The 16,119-nt window shown below is 55.7% G+C and overlaps 1 protein-coding gene and 1 long non-coding RNA gene across 2 annotated transcripts in view; one reads left to right on the top strand and one right to left on the bottom strand.

The window, feature by feature from the left end:
- The window catches only part of EFCC1 (EF-hand and coiled-coil domain containing 1), a 32,082-nt gene that overhangs the window by 8,537 nt on the left and 7,426 nt on the right, over positions 1-16,119 (bottom strand). The window contains exon 3 of the mRNA XM_079935660.1: positions 50-207. Within this exon, the coding sequence (XP_079791786.1) occupies positions 50-207 (158 nt within the window). The remainder of the gene's footprint in view (positions 1-49; positions 208-16,119) is intronic.
- LOC307193536 lies at positions 12,421-15,223 on the top strand. Its single transcript, XR_013830349.1, has 5 exons — positions 12,421-12,446; positions 13,197-13,314; positions 13,570-13,739; positions 14,021-14,088; positions 14,899-15,223. It is a non-coding gene; the product is annotated as an uncharacterized lncRNA (long non-coding RNA).

Here is a 16,119-nt window from a genome sequence, read left to right as displayed (position 1 = left end):
AGCCTGGTCAGTCGTGAGCTGGCAGCAAGCCTGGGTGTGCGGGACAAACCTTCGTGCAGGGGTCTGCTCCCCGAGCTGCTGTCGGAGCCCCAGGCTCCCTCTGGAGGAAGGTCTGGGCCTCTGGTCCCACCATCCTCAGGTTCACCACTCTTGGCTTGTGGCTCTGGGCTGGCTCGTGGTGAGGTTGGGAGGTGGCTGTCCTCCGACCTGTGGGTGTGGGAAGACACGGGTGTTGGGAGGGAGGGGGCTCAGCCAGTTTCCTGCGGGAGAGCGTGGGGTATGGGCCCGCCCTTCCCCACTCCCTGCTCTGCACAGCTAAGCTGTGATATGCCTGCAGAAGCCCCTGTGTGGTCTCTGTGGCCGACCCCATTGGCTCCCTACCCAGTGGCCAGTATGGCCGAGTCAGCCTTCCACGGTGGATATTCACCCAGCCTCCCTTGTAGCTAAGACGTAGGCTTGTAACTGAATTTTAGCCAATGGGACTAAAGGCAAAATCTTCTGAGGAGCGTCTGCATCCGGGAGGGCTGGGCAGGGGTCCTTGATTCCGACCCCAGCGCTGCCAACAGGAACTGGCAGTGGGACTTGGGCTCCATTTTGCAGGTGGGTCACTGGAGCCGATGCCTCTGAGGTCCTCCCGGCTCTGATTGGGTTCTTGCGGTCGGGCCTCTGTGAGAGGGCAGGGACCCGGAAGCCATTAGCTTGTCCAGGAGCTCCTCTGGCCACGTGCCGGTCAGGGGTAAACACAGCAGCTGTCCCGGAGTAACTGGGACACGGGGAGAAGGCACTACAGAGAGCCTGAACAGGTGTGGGCGCACAGGGTTGGTCAGGTGAACTCACCACCCAGAGGACCACCTGCTGAGCCAAACAAGTGGGGGTCTGCAAGGTTGTACAAGGCCCAGGGTGAGCCATCCGCCGCTTGGGGCCATCCAGCACCCCTTCCCCAGGGGTGACAGCTCCCCGATTGTCCCCACCCCCAGCCACAGGCTGCTCACCTGCACAGAGGAGGGCGTAGTACACAAATCAGCGTAATCCCACCCCCAGCCACCATGATTGGCTAAGGGCTGCACAGGTATAGCCAATGAGATGCAAGGAGCTGTAGGCTTGGGGAATTTCCCGGAAACAGAGGCAGCCCCTCCCCAACCGAGCAGGTGTGCCGTGGGGAGATGTGACAGCCACCTGTGACTCTTAGGGGGCCACCTGGAGATGCTGGGGGCTACGGATAGAGCCTAACAATGACGGCAACAGGAACGGATCCTTGGTAACATCATTAGAGTTGCTGGATCAGGCTCTGCCTGAAGCTAGAGCTAAGCCTAACCTTCTGTGTTTTTTTTTTTTTTTTTTGCGGTACGCGGGCCTCTCACTGTTATGGCCTCTCCCGTTGCGGAGCACAGGCTCCGGACGCGCAGGCTCAGCGGCCATGGCTCACGGGCCCAGCTGCTCCGCGGCATGTGGGATCTTCCCAGACCGGGGCACGAACCCGTGTACCCTGCATCGGCAGGCGGACTCTCAACCACTGCACCACCAGGGAAGCCCTAACCTTTTGTGTTTTATGAGCCAGTAACTCTGACTGATAAAGTCCTGCTTTCAGACTCCCCCAGTGCAAGCCGAGAATGGGAAGGTGCTTGGCAGTAATCAGTGTGAGACCCCCCTGGATGGGGATTCTTGGTTCAAAGAGAAACCGTGTGATTAGAGCTTAGGTCATATCATTTGAGGTCTACTTGGGCAGGTGACAGTCCCTCTCAATTCCAGAGGCTCAGACCACAGCCAAAAGAAGAGAAGACACAGGGGTATAGGGTCCCTGTCTCCAAGACTCAGGGCAGGAGGCAGGTAGCCTTTATGTGGCCCCAGAGGGCAGTGCTTGACCAGGATGAAGGGGGAGGGGGAGCAAAGACGAGAGAGAGTCAAAAGAAGGCAGTTTCAGCTCCCTTTGAGGAAAAACTTTCTCACAAGGACTGCTGACCAAGAATGGAATGGGCTGCGTTGGGAGGTGGTGAGCTTCCTGGCAGAGGAGGTATGTAAGCAGATAAAGGACTTTAATGGGTGGAATTTTGAATAGAGTCAGACTAGGCAATGTCTAAGTCTTCCCACTGTGAGGAATTAATTTTTTCCCTAAATTATTTAAGGGCTTCAACAAGCAAAATGAGATGGGGGGACAGCCCTTATTCAAAGTTTCCTAGCAGAGGCTGGGCCTCCCCTCCCTGCATCCCCTCAGCCACTGGAGTCTCAGAAGCCGCGTCCAAGAGCGACTTCCTGCGTCAACACAACAGTAAATCGTTCAGCATGCTCGCTCGGCGCCAGGCACTGTTCTAGGGCTTTGAACATTTCCTCACAACAACCCCACAAGGTAGGTACCATCATCCCCCCCCATTTTGCCAGAGTAACTGCCTCAAGCCGCACAGCTTGGAAGCGGAGGAGCTGGGTTTACACTCAGGCCCCTGTCTCCAGGCCCACGTCTCGGTGGCCCCACCAGGTGCAGCGGAAGCTTGCAAGGCAAGCTTGGAATGGCCCAGCCCAGCTGCTGTCCTCGTTAGGTGACCACAGGTCACATGCAGCAAAGTGGGGAAGAGGAAGCCAGCGAGGACAGAGTTCAGAGAGTGGGACGGATGAGGACACACTGGAATTTTCCAAGTGCAACGGGGCTGCAGAGAAACAGTGGGGTGTTACTCTCGTCCAGCAACTGGTCTCTAACGGCCTGTATCGCTGCCCCTCTCTCTGCTGGGTCGATCTGCAGGATCGTTCGCGTGTCACACAGATGAGCTGTAATATCTCCACCCTGAAACAAACGCAACAACCCTCCCACCATGTGGCTCCTCCACCCGCTTCTCTGCCTGCTCTGCTCACATCTTGTCACCCGGCACCGCCACACTGCCGGGCCTGCCGAGGCAGGGCTGACCCCACATCGCTCCCTCACTGGATGCCTCCTTCCCTCGGCTTCCGGGAGACGCTCAACCTCCCCTGCACCCTTTCTTGTCTGCTTTGCTACTTCCTCCTCTTCATCCTGGCCCCTAACCCCCGCGGCCCTCGGGCACCACCCGAGGACCTCCTCCCTTCTTCGTGTGCGCTCCCTCTGTAAGGTCTCAGCCGTGCTGTGGCTTCAAGCACCAGTGGCTTCCAAATCTGCCTCTAGCTCTGGCTTCTCAGATCTGGTTTCCCAGTGAGCTCCCAGCGCAGCTGCTGCCTTGGCGTCTCCACCTGGATGTCCCACAGGCATCTCCACCGCTTCCTTGTCTTACTCCGTCTGCCTCTCCTGCTCCTCCCGTCCCTGTGTAAAGCGCCGTCACCCACTTGGCCACTCAAACAGTGTCCGTTGGGTTTGGCCACCTGGAGGTCATACGCAGGGCCTAGTCCGGGGGGGCCTCAGCAACGGTGCTGGGCGGAGGGCTGCAGTATAGATGCTATTCTGTGGCGCCTACAGTGCCTGGGTCCGTGCAGGCGGGGGTGGGCGGGGAGAGGGGCGCAGTCCCTGCCCTCAGTGGTCCTCTGGGTGGAGACATGGGACCATCAGGCAGGGAGAGCAGAGACAGCCCTCATTCTTCAGGGCCGTGCCCGCTGGACGCAGGGCTGGACCTCCAACAGACAAGGAGGGCGTGGGTCTGCAGGGCGGGGCGGGCAGCCTGAAGGAGGCAGGACCTGGGGTTGAGCAGCATGAAAGAGGCCTGGGCGGAAGAAGAGAGGTGGCAGGTGTTTGGGGACCAACGGGGGCAGCAGGGCCAGGGTAGCGGGCTCGCAGAGCAGACCAGAGAACGGGGGAGCTGGCCCTGACCTGGCACCCTGCTCTGGGCTGGGCCTTGGTGTGCTATTCCGGGCAACCCTCATCCCTGGGCTCTGAGGTTGCTGTTTCTCAGAGGACGAAAAGATTATGTCACAGAGGTGTTGGGGGCAGGACGGTGATGCGGACCCGGGTCCACGCCCTGCCCAGCCCGACCTGCCCACGGCCCACTCCCTGCTTCACAGGCTCCACTGAGCTTCATACTACAGGTGGTGGAAGCATGTGTTAGGCTGACCCAGGTGTAATTGCTGACTTCCTGCTTTTGACCTGCACAAGGCCACCTGAGAGTGGTTCAGACTAAGAGGACACGTCTGTGTAATATTTCTTGATTGACTGACTGCAAACCCTCACTGCAGTAGTTTGTGAAAGGCTTTGTTGCAATAGTCCGGCCTTAGAAATCTGACAGCTCTTGGCCCTGGGACTGGACCACAGGGCCCAGTGGTTTAATGAGGGTTTCCCATAAGAACGAGATCCCTGAGGTTGGCTCTGGGGAGGAGATGCAGTGACCTGGGGGCAGGTGGAGGTCACCTGTGGTGCCCCCCTGACTTGCAGCTCTAGCTTCTTTGAATGCTCCAGCCCCAAAGTCACAGAGAGGACCCTGTAACCTGATAAGTATGTGTCTCTTTCCACCCACCCCCAGGCCATCAGCACTTGCTGTCATGGCCATTTTCTGGAAAACAGCTCTGACCCTGCTCCAAAGCCTTCTGTGTCTTCCCATGGCTGACCGGACAAGTCCAGATCCCCCCATATTCTAGCCGCTCCCCAAGCTAGTTTCCGCAAGTGATGAAGCTAAGATCCGGAGGAGGAAGGGATATATTTTGTTCAAGAGGGTCCCACAGGTGGCGAGAAGTCCCACTGCCCACCTCCACTTCTGCACTCCAGTCCCCACTCTACTCTGGCTGCCAAAGGGAGCAGAGGTCAGCTCTGACCCCGTCCATCTTCCCTGCGAAATGCTTCAGTGGCTCTCTGTGGCCAAGAGAAAGAACGCCAGTGTCCTTAACACAACCTCGAGGGTCCTTCACGGTCTGACCCGGCCCAGCCCTCCAGCTCATGGCTGCTGATGCCGCCTGGGCATGGCAGAGCCAGACCCACAGACCCTCCGGCGCGTTGCCCTCTAGGTCCTTGTACGTGATGACCATGGCCAGCACCTTACTGTGTTCCAGACGCTGCTCTGGGTGTTTTTTTCCCTTATATATACAGATTTAATTTTTTAAATTGAAGTATAGTTAAATTACGTTATATTAGTTTCAAGCGTACCTCAAAGTGATTCAGTTATACTTGTGTGTATGTACACACACACACACACACACACACACACATATTCTTTTTCAGATTCTTTTCCTGCATAGGTTATTACAAGATACTGAGTAGAGTTCCCTGTGCTCTACAGTAGGTCCTTGTTGCTTACCTATTTATTTTATAGATAGTATGTACGCTCTGAGTGTTTTAATGAAAAAAGTCATCTATTCCTCCCAGCAGCCCTAAGAAAAACTTATTCTCATTCCTACCATTTCACAGATGAGAAAACTGACGTCCAGAGCTGGGGAAACTTGCTGAGACCGCACAGATCCCTCGAGCTGCAGTGTGGACCCATCCCGAGCTAGTCCTGCCTGGAAAACCCTGCTGGTCCTTCAACCACCCACCTGCCGGGTCCCCGACACACATGTCGCTTCCTTTCAGAACTTGCCTCCCTACCTGGATGCCCTGAGCTCCCACGGTCTCCAGCGGCTGTTGTGCTGTGTTTCCCCCATCAGACGGCGTTTCCTGGAGGGCAGCCAGCACAGGACAGAGTGGCCCGTCAAGGTTTGTTGAACGATGAATGCGGGAACGGATGAATGACACCACTGGCAGCAGTACACGGTGACTAGCGGGAGGGCAGGTCAGGGGAGGACAAGCCCAGCGCCCCGGGGGGGATTCCAGCTCCTCCCGTCCCTCTGTTCTTGGATTGTTCCAGAAAGACAGGAGAGCGCTAGCTTTGGAGCCACAGACCGGGGGCGAGTCCCATCCCCATCACTGCCGAGTCCCATGGATGGGGGCTGACAGAGGGGTGGACCCTCCAGGTGAGAGGGTGAGAAGACCTTCCCAAACTGCAGGCATTTTGGGTCACTGGCCCTATTGTTGACTAATACAGATTTCCTTTCATAGGAAACATTATCACCAAGAGTAAAAAGCCACTGTCTCTTGCCATAAATAGAAGGTAACCAGAAAAACAAAGACAACAAAACAGCCAGTTCTAGCTAGATCCTGTTTTCAGGCTGTTCTTTCTTTGTTAAAAAGAGAGGGTGGCTAAGGGGAGTTAGAGATTCACCCGGTCAGCCCAGGACCTGAGACAACCAGGACTGCGAAGGCCGGCAGAGGCCCTCGCTGGCCTGTGACCCCACGTCCACCCCCTGCCCACCTCGGGCCACTCTCCTCTGGGGGCACAGAGGGGCTGGGGGACCTGCAGAGACACCTGTCACCCCACAGGCACAGCGGAGCACCTCCCTCTCAGCTGCAGGCCCTCCTGGGGAGAGGCGGGCCCATGGCAGCCCACGGTCCCCTCACGCCCGGACAGACCACGTCCTTGTGCCAGCAGGGCGTTCCCTCCAGCTGTGCACCTCTGGGTGCCGCCCTGAGCCCCGAGTGAGCCTCCCTCTGACGCCTTCTTCCTGCTGGAGCCCGGTGGCCAACACGATCTGACAAGGGCCAGATGTTCCCCTCTACTCCTTCCAGCCCTGGCAGCTCACGCCCAGCTCCGGGCCTCCGACGGACATAGCCTCCCTTGGTTCTGCGATGCAAAGGGGGGTTCTCGGGAGCTGCCTAATCTGGGTTCCACCCCACAGGACCGTGGCTTTGCGATGTGACGCTCCGCAACTGCCCCTGCCCCCCGGCCTCCATCTCAATTCTCTCTTCATTCACCAGTAAACACTGATGGGCCCTGGGGTCCCATGAAGATGAAAAGAAATAACGGTACTTTTAAACACGGGGAGCTCCTGCCTCCGTTTAGTATTCAAGGGGATTTTAGGTGGCATTCGGATGAACAGGTTGTGTGAGTGTGTGTGTGTGTGTGTGTGTGTGTGTGTGTGTGTGTTACACAGTTAAGTATTTAGTATAATGTGTACTAAAGACAATTAATGAACCATTTTAGTTTTATGTTTATGACAGCGATAAAACTTCCTTTTAAATTAAGTAAAAAGAGTGAGATGATTTAAGGAAAAATAGTAACTAAAGGATAACAATACGGGTGCTCTGCAGGTATGCTTAAAGGTGACACAGCTCCTGGGAGAGTGTCTGAAATTTGGCAAACGCTTGGACAGCAGCACGTCATAAGCTGTGGGCACTGTCGGAGCCAAGCTCTTGCCGTGTCCCTCAGCCACTCGTTCTATCCCCTGCACAGCAGAGGACCCCACCGCTAACATACTGACACCCTCTTTTTATAACATTCCTGTGCTATCCCTAAATGAGCTAATAGACCCTGTCTTTACATACACTTTGAAGAAATTAATGTGATGCCTTGTGATTTAAAGGAGAAAGGAATTTTATAACATACATTTCAATAAGTAAATGCTCAGATATAAAGAAAATTTCAGATGCTTAAAACTATAATGGCTAAGTTTGAATTTGAGAGAGGTAAGGTAATGTTCAGTGGAATGTTGTTGACACTCTTTCCCTATAGTTGACATTTTGAAATAAGGACTAGGAAAAGATATTCAGATAGATGGTGGAGGGACAGATGGACAGACAGATAGACAGATATGCAGACTCCCTGGGACGCAGAGTAATGAATGCCAGTGGACACAGGAACTCCTTACCAGCTGGTAAAGCTTCACAAATGTTGCTATCATCTGTGATGTGGTTATGCAATGATGAGCCACCCTTGGAAAATTCCAAACAAGTCAAAGTATAACCTTCCCTCAACTCACACTGCATTGCATTCTTGCAAAATTCTTTGCATATTAAACCTGTGCAAAAAAACTGTGTTTGTATGGAAAGCAGACTTAGGACCTAGGCTCAGATAATTGCAGTGAAAGCAAGTTTTTCGCAGAACGAACACACAGCAGGGCATTTGGAAGTCATGTGGGGTACAAGGCAGTCCTGGTGGGTCGTACAGGGCCTACCTGGAGGCCTGTATCCCTGGAATCCACCCCCAAGTGCTGGCAGCACCGTCCTCCTAGTCACTGAAACAAACAGTCGCTCCCCACAAATTTCCAGAACGTCTCTGGGGGAGATATTGCTCCCATGCAGATAGCTTGTTCTCACCACATTCACAGGCTGCAGGGATTAGGGTGTGGGATCTCCGGGGTCATTCCTAGAAATTCTGCCCGCCCGCACAGTAGCCATGATGCTGCCACGGCAGGACAGACACTTCATTGGAAAGAAAGGAGAAGTGAGTTGTTCGAGGCTGTACCCAAGCCAGTGGTTCACGGTTGTAACAACAGAAACCATCATTGAAGCAGGAAAGGAATTGGTGGGCAGGACACCCAGGAGCTAACAGAGTCGATGGGCAGCTTGGAGGGCCAGGCTTGGGCAGAAAGCAAGGGAGGGCAGACCCAGCCGGTGCAGGAGCAGAATTTCTAGGAATGACCCCCCAAGATCCCACACCCTAATTCCTGCAGCCTGTGAATGTGGTGAGGTATCACTGCTGGGATGGTGTTACGTTATATGGGACAGCTGACCTTAAGCTGTGTCACCTCATCACACATGTCCCTTTAAAAGCAGAGAACTTTCTTGGCTGGTGCAGAAGAGGAAGTTAGGGAAATGTGAAGTGTGAGAAGGACTTGGGTCGTTGCTGGTTAGAGGAGGAACAGGGACACAGGAGATGGCATGTAGAGAGCGACCCCTGCTGACAGTCAGCAAGGGATGGGGATCTCAGTCCTACAACCACAAGGATCTGAATTCTGTCAACCCCTGGGTGAGCTTGGAAACAGATTCTTCCCCTCGGCCCAAGGTCAACAGCACCTTAATTTCAGCCTTGTGGGAGCCTAGGCAGAGAACCCGGGCAAGCCTGCCTGGACTTCTGGCCTGCAGAATGTGAGATCATAAGTGGGTGTTGTTTTGAGTGCCTCCGTTTGTGGTAATTTGTTATGGTTGCTAGGAACCAAATACAGCAACCCAAACAATCACACCCCATCTGTCTTCTTGGCACAATCTCAATTATTCCGTCAGGCACTGAGTGGCCAAGTGCTTCCCAGGCACTGAGTGGCCAAGTGCTTCCAGACAGGAGATCTGATTGGTTTAAGCTGATCATGATTATTCCTTCCTTTTGCCAAGGATTGGTTTAGGAACAGGCATGTGATGTGATCCTGGCCAATGAGAGATGAGGGGAGGTCTTCCAGGAGGGTCTCTGGGAACAGAGAAGTTGAAGAAGGAAGTTATTTTTCTGTCTCTGGATGTGGCGGTGATGCCTGGGCCATGGCAGCTATCTTGTGACCACGAGGGGCCTTTGCTGATAGGCCAAGATGACAGGCTAAGAGTCGAAAGATGGAGAATTGGGTCCTTGCAAACATCACTGAGCTGCTGTCCCCTGGACTTCTCATGCAGGATTATCAATGTCCCTGTGGTTTAATCCATTGTGAGTTGAGTTTTCTGTTACTTGCAGCCTAAAGCACTGTCACTGATAAACACTTCACAGCACTGCTTGGGCGTTAAATGAGGTTGTGTATGTGAAGTCGTTAGTGCAGTGCATCATAACCACAAGTGCACAGAAACGCTGGCCTCTGTTCCCTCCTGCCTCAACCCCTGGTTGAGTCAGGGTTCACCCAGAGAAGTGGGGCCAGTAGGGGATGCCCATCTACATCCACGTCTATAGCTACAGTGCTGTCTCAAGAGCTTGGTAACCAGGAAGTGGCCTCTGTACTCAGCGCGTCTGAAATCCAGAGGCAGGGGAGCGCACAGGCGGCCTAGACCCTTGGGCACAGCAGAAACTGTGTCCACAGGCGGAACCTCTTGGTTTCAGGGAAGCCCTCAGCCTTGCTTTAAGGTCTAGCAAGTGATTAAATGGGGCTCACCCAGATTAATCAGGATCATCTCCCTTACTCAGAGTCAACTGGTTAAAGACTTTAATTCATATGTAAAATGCCTCAAGGCAACCGTAGGTTAGTGCTTGAACGACTTGGGCTGGAACCAAGTAACTCAGCAAGGTGACCCAGCCAGAGACCGTCACACCCCTGCATTCAGCCTTTTCTGAAATGGATAGAAGACGTTACTCTCATTTGCTTCCCTCTCTGCATTCAACCCTCTGACACCCAGTAGCCCCCGAGCTTTGGGGAGCTGCAGGGCAGACAGGACATGCAGGGCCTGGCCAGGGCTGGCCAGGAGTGGGGTCTCCAGGCAGCCAGAGGCCCTGGAGGCTCGCACACCGGCTGCCTTTGCTGTGTGGCGTTTCCTGAGTGAAGGCTCGCAGGAAACAGAGACGGGTGTGTGAAAACAAAAGAACAACAGTAGGAAGAAGAGCTTGAGGGGGGGCCTTGGAGGAAGAGCCGAAAATAAATCCTGAAGAGGGGAGTGTGCAGACAGGCCTCGGGGCCTGGGAAGCCTTTCTGACTGTTCCTCGTTTCTGGTCCCTACCTGAATGCGGGGCACCGCCTCTACTGGGGGGTGGGTGCAAGGGGGTGTCTGAGCAGGCCCCCCACAGTCCGAGCTGCTAATCTGGCTCTGCAGTTCATCCCACAGATGAACTGTGTGCTGGAGACACTGTACTTACCAGAATGGCCCGACCTCCTGGAGCCTCCCTTCCCCTGGGCGACATGGACCCCGGTGAAGTCACAACAAAAATAAGGCCAGAGGCTGTGAGAGATGACAGGGGAGCAGGCTGGCCGGGCCGCGGCCTCTGAAGATGTCATGGGATGTAGCCAAGATAGCTGGGTGGATGCGAATTAGTCAGAAGCTGCCTGGGAGCAGTCGGGGAACCCTGTGCCTGAAGTGGACCAGGGAGGGGTTTGGGGTTCAAGGAGCAGAGAGGTCAACATGGCTGGAGGGGTGCACAGCGGGCAGAGTGGAGGAAGCTGGGGCCAGAGTGGGGGCCCCATCTCTCAGGGCCACGGTCATGGCAAGGAGGCCCTCAGCCCAGGTATCTCAGGATGTGACTGTATTACTGTATTTGGAGACGGGGCCTTTAAAGAGGTGATTAAGTAAAAATGAGGTCCTAGGGTGGCCCTCATCCAATGTGACTGGTCTCCTTGTAACAAGAGGAGGTTAGGACACAGACATGCACGGAGGAATGACTGTGTGAGGACGCAGGGAAGAGACGGCCGTCTCCAGGCCAAGGAGAGAGGCCTCAGGGGAAACCACTGCTGCCCACACCTTGATCTTGGACTTCCGGCCTCCAGAACTGCGAGACGGTGCCCATCTGTGGTTGATGCCGCCCAGACCGTGGTATTTGTCACGCAGCCCGAGCTGACTAATACACTGCCACTAACACACTGTAGCAAAGCAGCCACCTCCACCGTGCCCTCCCCTTATTCATCCCGTGTACTGTCACCTATTGGTCAGCGGTCTCCCCCCAGGACGTCAGCCCCATGAGGGCAGGGACCTTGCCTCGTTCATGGCTGTTTCCCTTGGACCCAGGGCAGCACGGCACTCTGGGCATGTGACAAAATGTGGTTGGATAAAGAACAGTCAGTGGTTAATTCTGACAGAAAATCGTGAAGAGACCCCACAGAGAATCTCTGTCCCCTCCCCGCTTCAGGGTCTCTGATGTCGGTGGCTCCAGCCTTCTCTAAGTCACCCCTGTCCTCTCAGGAGGATTCAGGGCAGGTGATGGGAGCCTCAGGCGTTTCCCGTGGTCCGTGCACCCGCCCGGTCAGGAGGAAACACCTGCCTTTCTGGGGCAGGCCCTCTGCCCAGCAATGGCCGCAGGGGCAGAAAGGAGGGGCATTGGGCGCCATTGCTGCCCGCAGGAGCTCCCAGTCGAGAGGGACTGCTGTTCTTTGCAGAAGCCACCTCCCCTTCAATCCATCCGTGAGACCCAGGTCCTGTGAACCAGAGTGGCAGTGATTGGTCCAGAGTAGTCACATGACACCCCGCCAACTTAGCCAGTCAGCATATTCCAGCATCCCTGGTACCACTGATTGGTTCAGGGATGGGCGTGACCCATGTCAGGATAATCAAGAGTTAATCTAAGGATTTTCTTGGAGCTATTGGGTTACCCTAGTAGAGGGATTGGTGCTAATCCTGGGCTCGGAGGCCCAAGCATCCCCTTTTTCATCTTCCCTTTGCTTGGTGCCACGCTGCAGCCTTCACTCGTCTTGGATTCTCACTTCTAAGAGGAAGGTCACGAGGTGGAGTCTGTTGCTTTTGTCTCATGGCATCCTCCTCCTGTCTCCTGATAACAGCACCCACTTTGCTTTCAGGAACTGTCCCGCCCCCTACCTAGCATCCACCTCTCCCAGACCACAGGGTTGAGCGTGCGTCCTAGTTCTGGCTGGCTGGCGTATCCTAGCGCCCTGGCCACAGTGATGGCCTAGACGTGGCCTGTCACCCAGGCTGGGCTGGGCAGCGTTCTTCCCTGAGACTTTATCTGCAGGTGCTGGGAAGCAGTATGCAGGTCACTGAATTTGGAAAGTTACGGATCTGGGGTCACTGCAGCCTGTCCCCTCCCGTGTGGAGCCGGAGCGCGTGAAACCAAGCAGGGACAAGCAGAGGTTCGGGATGGATGGACAGTGCTGGTGGCACGGGATTTAAAGTCTGCTCCCTGCAGGTAAGCGCCAACTGATGACAATGAAATTGGTGGACTACTTACTGTGTGCCGGGCACAAGTCAAAGTGCTTTTTACACGTTATCTCACTTAAGTCTTGCCTATGATGTAGGCACTAAAACTAACCTCATTTTCCAGATGAGCAAACGGAGGCAAAAACAGGTAGAGTCAGAGCCTCTCAAGAAGGGTCAAGGCACCAAAGAAGATGGATAAAGCAGGCAGTGGCCAAAGGCGACCGACTGGTCTGGCACTTCAGGCCACCCCGGGCCCTGTGCGGCTGCCCCTGACCTGGGAAACCGATATTGTGGTCCTCTTGTCACGTGTCTGTGTGCCTGAGGCCACCCGCCTGGCTTGGAACTGGGAAAGCAGGGCTCGCAAACGTAGGGTCTCAGAGCATCCCCAACTAACCTCGAAGGCACAGAGCCGAGGCCTGTTCCCGAGCCCCGACGGAAGCAGCGCGAGAGCCCAGGACTCTTGGGCCCCTGAGGACTGAGTCCAGCCTGGGCTATGCCCTGACTGCCTGGGTGACCTTGGCCAGATCACCTCAGGGAGGGACTCTATCCATCGAACAACTCAACCGGTGGTCCCCGGCTCCTCCCCGCTCACTGCCTGCACTCATTCCCCGGCTCCGCTGCCCTCTGGGGCCCCGCCCTGGCTGTTGAGCTCACACAGACGCGCACTTGTGGTTTCTGGGCGGGCCTTGCTTTTCTGGATAGAAACGAACAGATGTCCTGTGCTTTCTGCCTTTAATAGCGTGTGGAGGCCACGTGTCTGAGGCACATCTCAAAGACTCATCACAGAGCCCGCCCCGGGCTTCTGGTCAGGAGCAGACAATGAAACCCAAACCGCAGTGTGCTCCAAGCACTGTTAGGTGAGTTCCTGTAACTTTCGGCGGAAGGGCATCCCCAACTGATGAACCCACCGCTAGAGATGTCTTCCCAGCTGCCCCTGGAAGGTCATCTTTACGCAGGTGTGGTGTGACCGCCCACGTGCCATACTGGCCGTAGTGGGTAACCTGTGGCCAGTGGAGCTAGAGGTGTCGGGGATGCAGCGAGAAATTGTAGGTGGGACTTGAGTTTAGGTCCAGGCGGTGTGGCTTCTTAGCAAACTCTGGCTGCAATTTCAGGGTGACGTAGCAGGGGGATAAAAGGTCCGGTAATCCCCCATCGGTCCCGGCCGGACCCTGAGGACTCAGGAGGAACCACAGTCACCTGACATCCCCCTCCTCAGCCTGTACTCAGTGGGATCCTTTGCTGAACTGGGCTCCTGGGGGTCCGTGACTGTGAACGTGACCAGGTAAGATTCTCGAGGCACGGTTCTCACTCCCACTGACCCCTGAGGTCCTGGCTCGCCATCCAGCCCGCAGCGCATAACGTGCCCACGACACGTCGGAGCGCTCTGTTAACGCTAGGGTGAAAGCCACTCGTGTTTGCTCTCCCCAACCCAGCACGAGGTGAGGACACCACGGCTGGCTCTGGGTGACCCCTTGCTGGCTCCTCCACCCAGAGGTAGGTCCCCCTTGTCAACCTGGCTGCTGCCTGTGGCTCTAATGCCTGTTTCACCCTGCAAATCCTAAGGTGCTGTCCTTGAGGAAGGCTCTGACCTAGAATGGAGAATGGCAGGTTGAGGCTCTGCCCAGCTCCAGGTAAGACCTCCAGGTGTGGGGCTGGTGGTCTGTCCCTTCTCAGGCGCTGGACCCAGAAATGGTCTCCTCACCAGCCTCCTTGCCTCTCACCTTCCCTCCTGCCCATTTGTCCTTCACAGGCAGCCTGAAGCGTTGCTCTGAAGCTCAAAGTGATCACTTCACTTCTGTTTCAAGCCCTTCTCTGTCTCCCTCGTTCTCTGGGGTGAAGGCCTCGTGCCTCAGCCTGGTGCTCAGGGCCCTTCGCCATCCTCGCCTGCCCTTCCAGCTTTCTTTCCTGCCACTTTCCACCTCAAACCGCCAGCCACAATACGTCTTCCTGTTCCCAAGAGGCACCAAGGCCTTCACACCTCCAAGCCTTTGCACTCACGGCAACCTGAATCTGCGATACCTCAGAAAACTCCTACTCATCCTTCAACACCCAGCTCAGATGATGGCATTCCCCCGAGAGATGCCCTAGCCATCATCACTCACGCTGGGGTCAGGGTCCTGTGCTTGCCCACACTGTGCAATTCCGGTAGGACCCTGACACTCAGCTGACACTGTCCACTCCTTGTGGCGGTCGCCACACACATAGGGTTCTCTGGGGCCAGACTCTGTTCATATCAGCGACACCAACGACCACTACCATTACTATTTATGGGGGGTACTGTGATAAGGGATAAATAAAATAATAATCTCCAGCATTCGTCGAGAGTTTTCTCAAGGCTAAGCGTTATTCTAGGTGCTTTGTACATATTAGCACCTTATCTTCAAATTCCCTGTGAGGTGAATATAATAATCATTATTATTCTTGTCACCCTCATTTTACAGATGAGGAAAAGGAGGCTCACAGAAGCAAAAATGACTGAGACATGGGCTCCCCTGGTGGCACAGTGGTTAAGAATCCACCTGCCAACGCAGGGGACACGGGTTTGAGCCCTGGTCCGGGAAGATCCCACATGCCGCGGAGCGGCTGGGCCTGTGCGCCACAACTACTGAGCCTGTGCTCTAGAGCCCGCAAGCCACAACTACTGAGCCCATGTCCCACAGCTACTGAAGCCTGTGCGTCTAGAGCCCATGCTCCGGAACAAGAGAAGCCACTGCAATGAGAAGCCCGCACACCACAACAAAGAGTAGCCCCCGCTCGCCGCAACTAGAGAAAGCCCGCACGCAGCAACGAAGACCCAACGCAGCCAGAAACAGTAAATAAATAAATAAATTTATTTAAAGAAAAAATGACTGAGGCGGGTCTGAGACCAGAGCTGTCTGCTCAGCCTGCACCTCCCTGCCCCCACATCACTGAACACACACGTCCAGGACAACAGGGCCCCACCCCACTTCACAGATGAGGTAACTGAGGCACAGGGGGAGGGGCCAGCTCAAGGTCCCACCGTAAAGATATGGAAAAGCTGGGATTCAAGCCCAGGTTGGGCCGGGCCTCCCGAGCTCGGCCCTCCACCCACCGAGCCCCCGTCTGCATCTCAACGGCCCGGGTGGGCCTGCAGCAGGTGCTGGGCCAGCAGTGTCCCTTTGTGAGCCCGGGGTATTGTCCCCTGGACAAAGGCCTCAATTCCCACTAGCGGCCACCCACACGCTCACTTCTAAGGATAAAGGAATCCGCAGCCAGCCGCCCCCCAGCTCCAGATGGCGGCCCCCGCCTGTCTGCTTCCCTCCTGACCCACTGACTCTGCGCCCACCCCCCATCAGGCCGGGCTGCTGCACTGGGGCGGAAGAAAAGAGGTGGCCCTCCAAGGCCTCATCTTTGTGTCCTCAGCATGGTGGCCGGCCCAGTGAGCTGCCCTACGCCTCCCTCCCCCCCATCCATCCCAGCCTTTTCATCCTTCCCAGACAAGACACAAAGCCACAGAGGCGGCCCCTCCTCCGGCTCCAGCTGAGCTAGCTTTTCTGTCTTCTGGGCGTTGGAGCCCAGCCCCTGCCCAGCAGTGCTGGCCCCAGGCAGCTGCCCAGGTGTCTTAAAGGCCCAGCTTCTCCTCCGTGGCGCAGAGCAAGGGGCGGCAGGGCAGAGAAATGGCTGAGACACGGGGCTTCAAG

This window comes from Stenella coeruleoalba (genome assembly GCF_951394435.1).
Source record: "Stenella coeruleoalba genome assembly, chromosome: 10".
Taxonomy (NCBI): Eukaryota; Metazoa; Chordata; class Mammalia; order Artiodactyla; family Delphinidae; genus Stenella; species Stenella coeruleoalba.
This window is presented reverse-complemented; position numbering and strand designations above follow the sequence as displayed.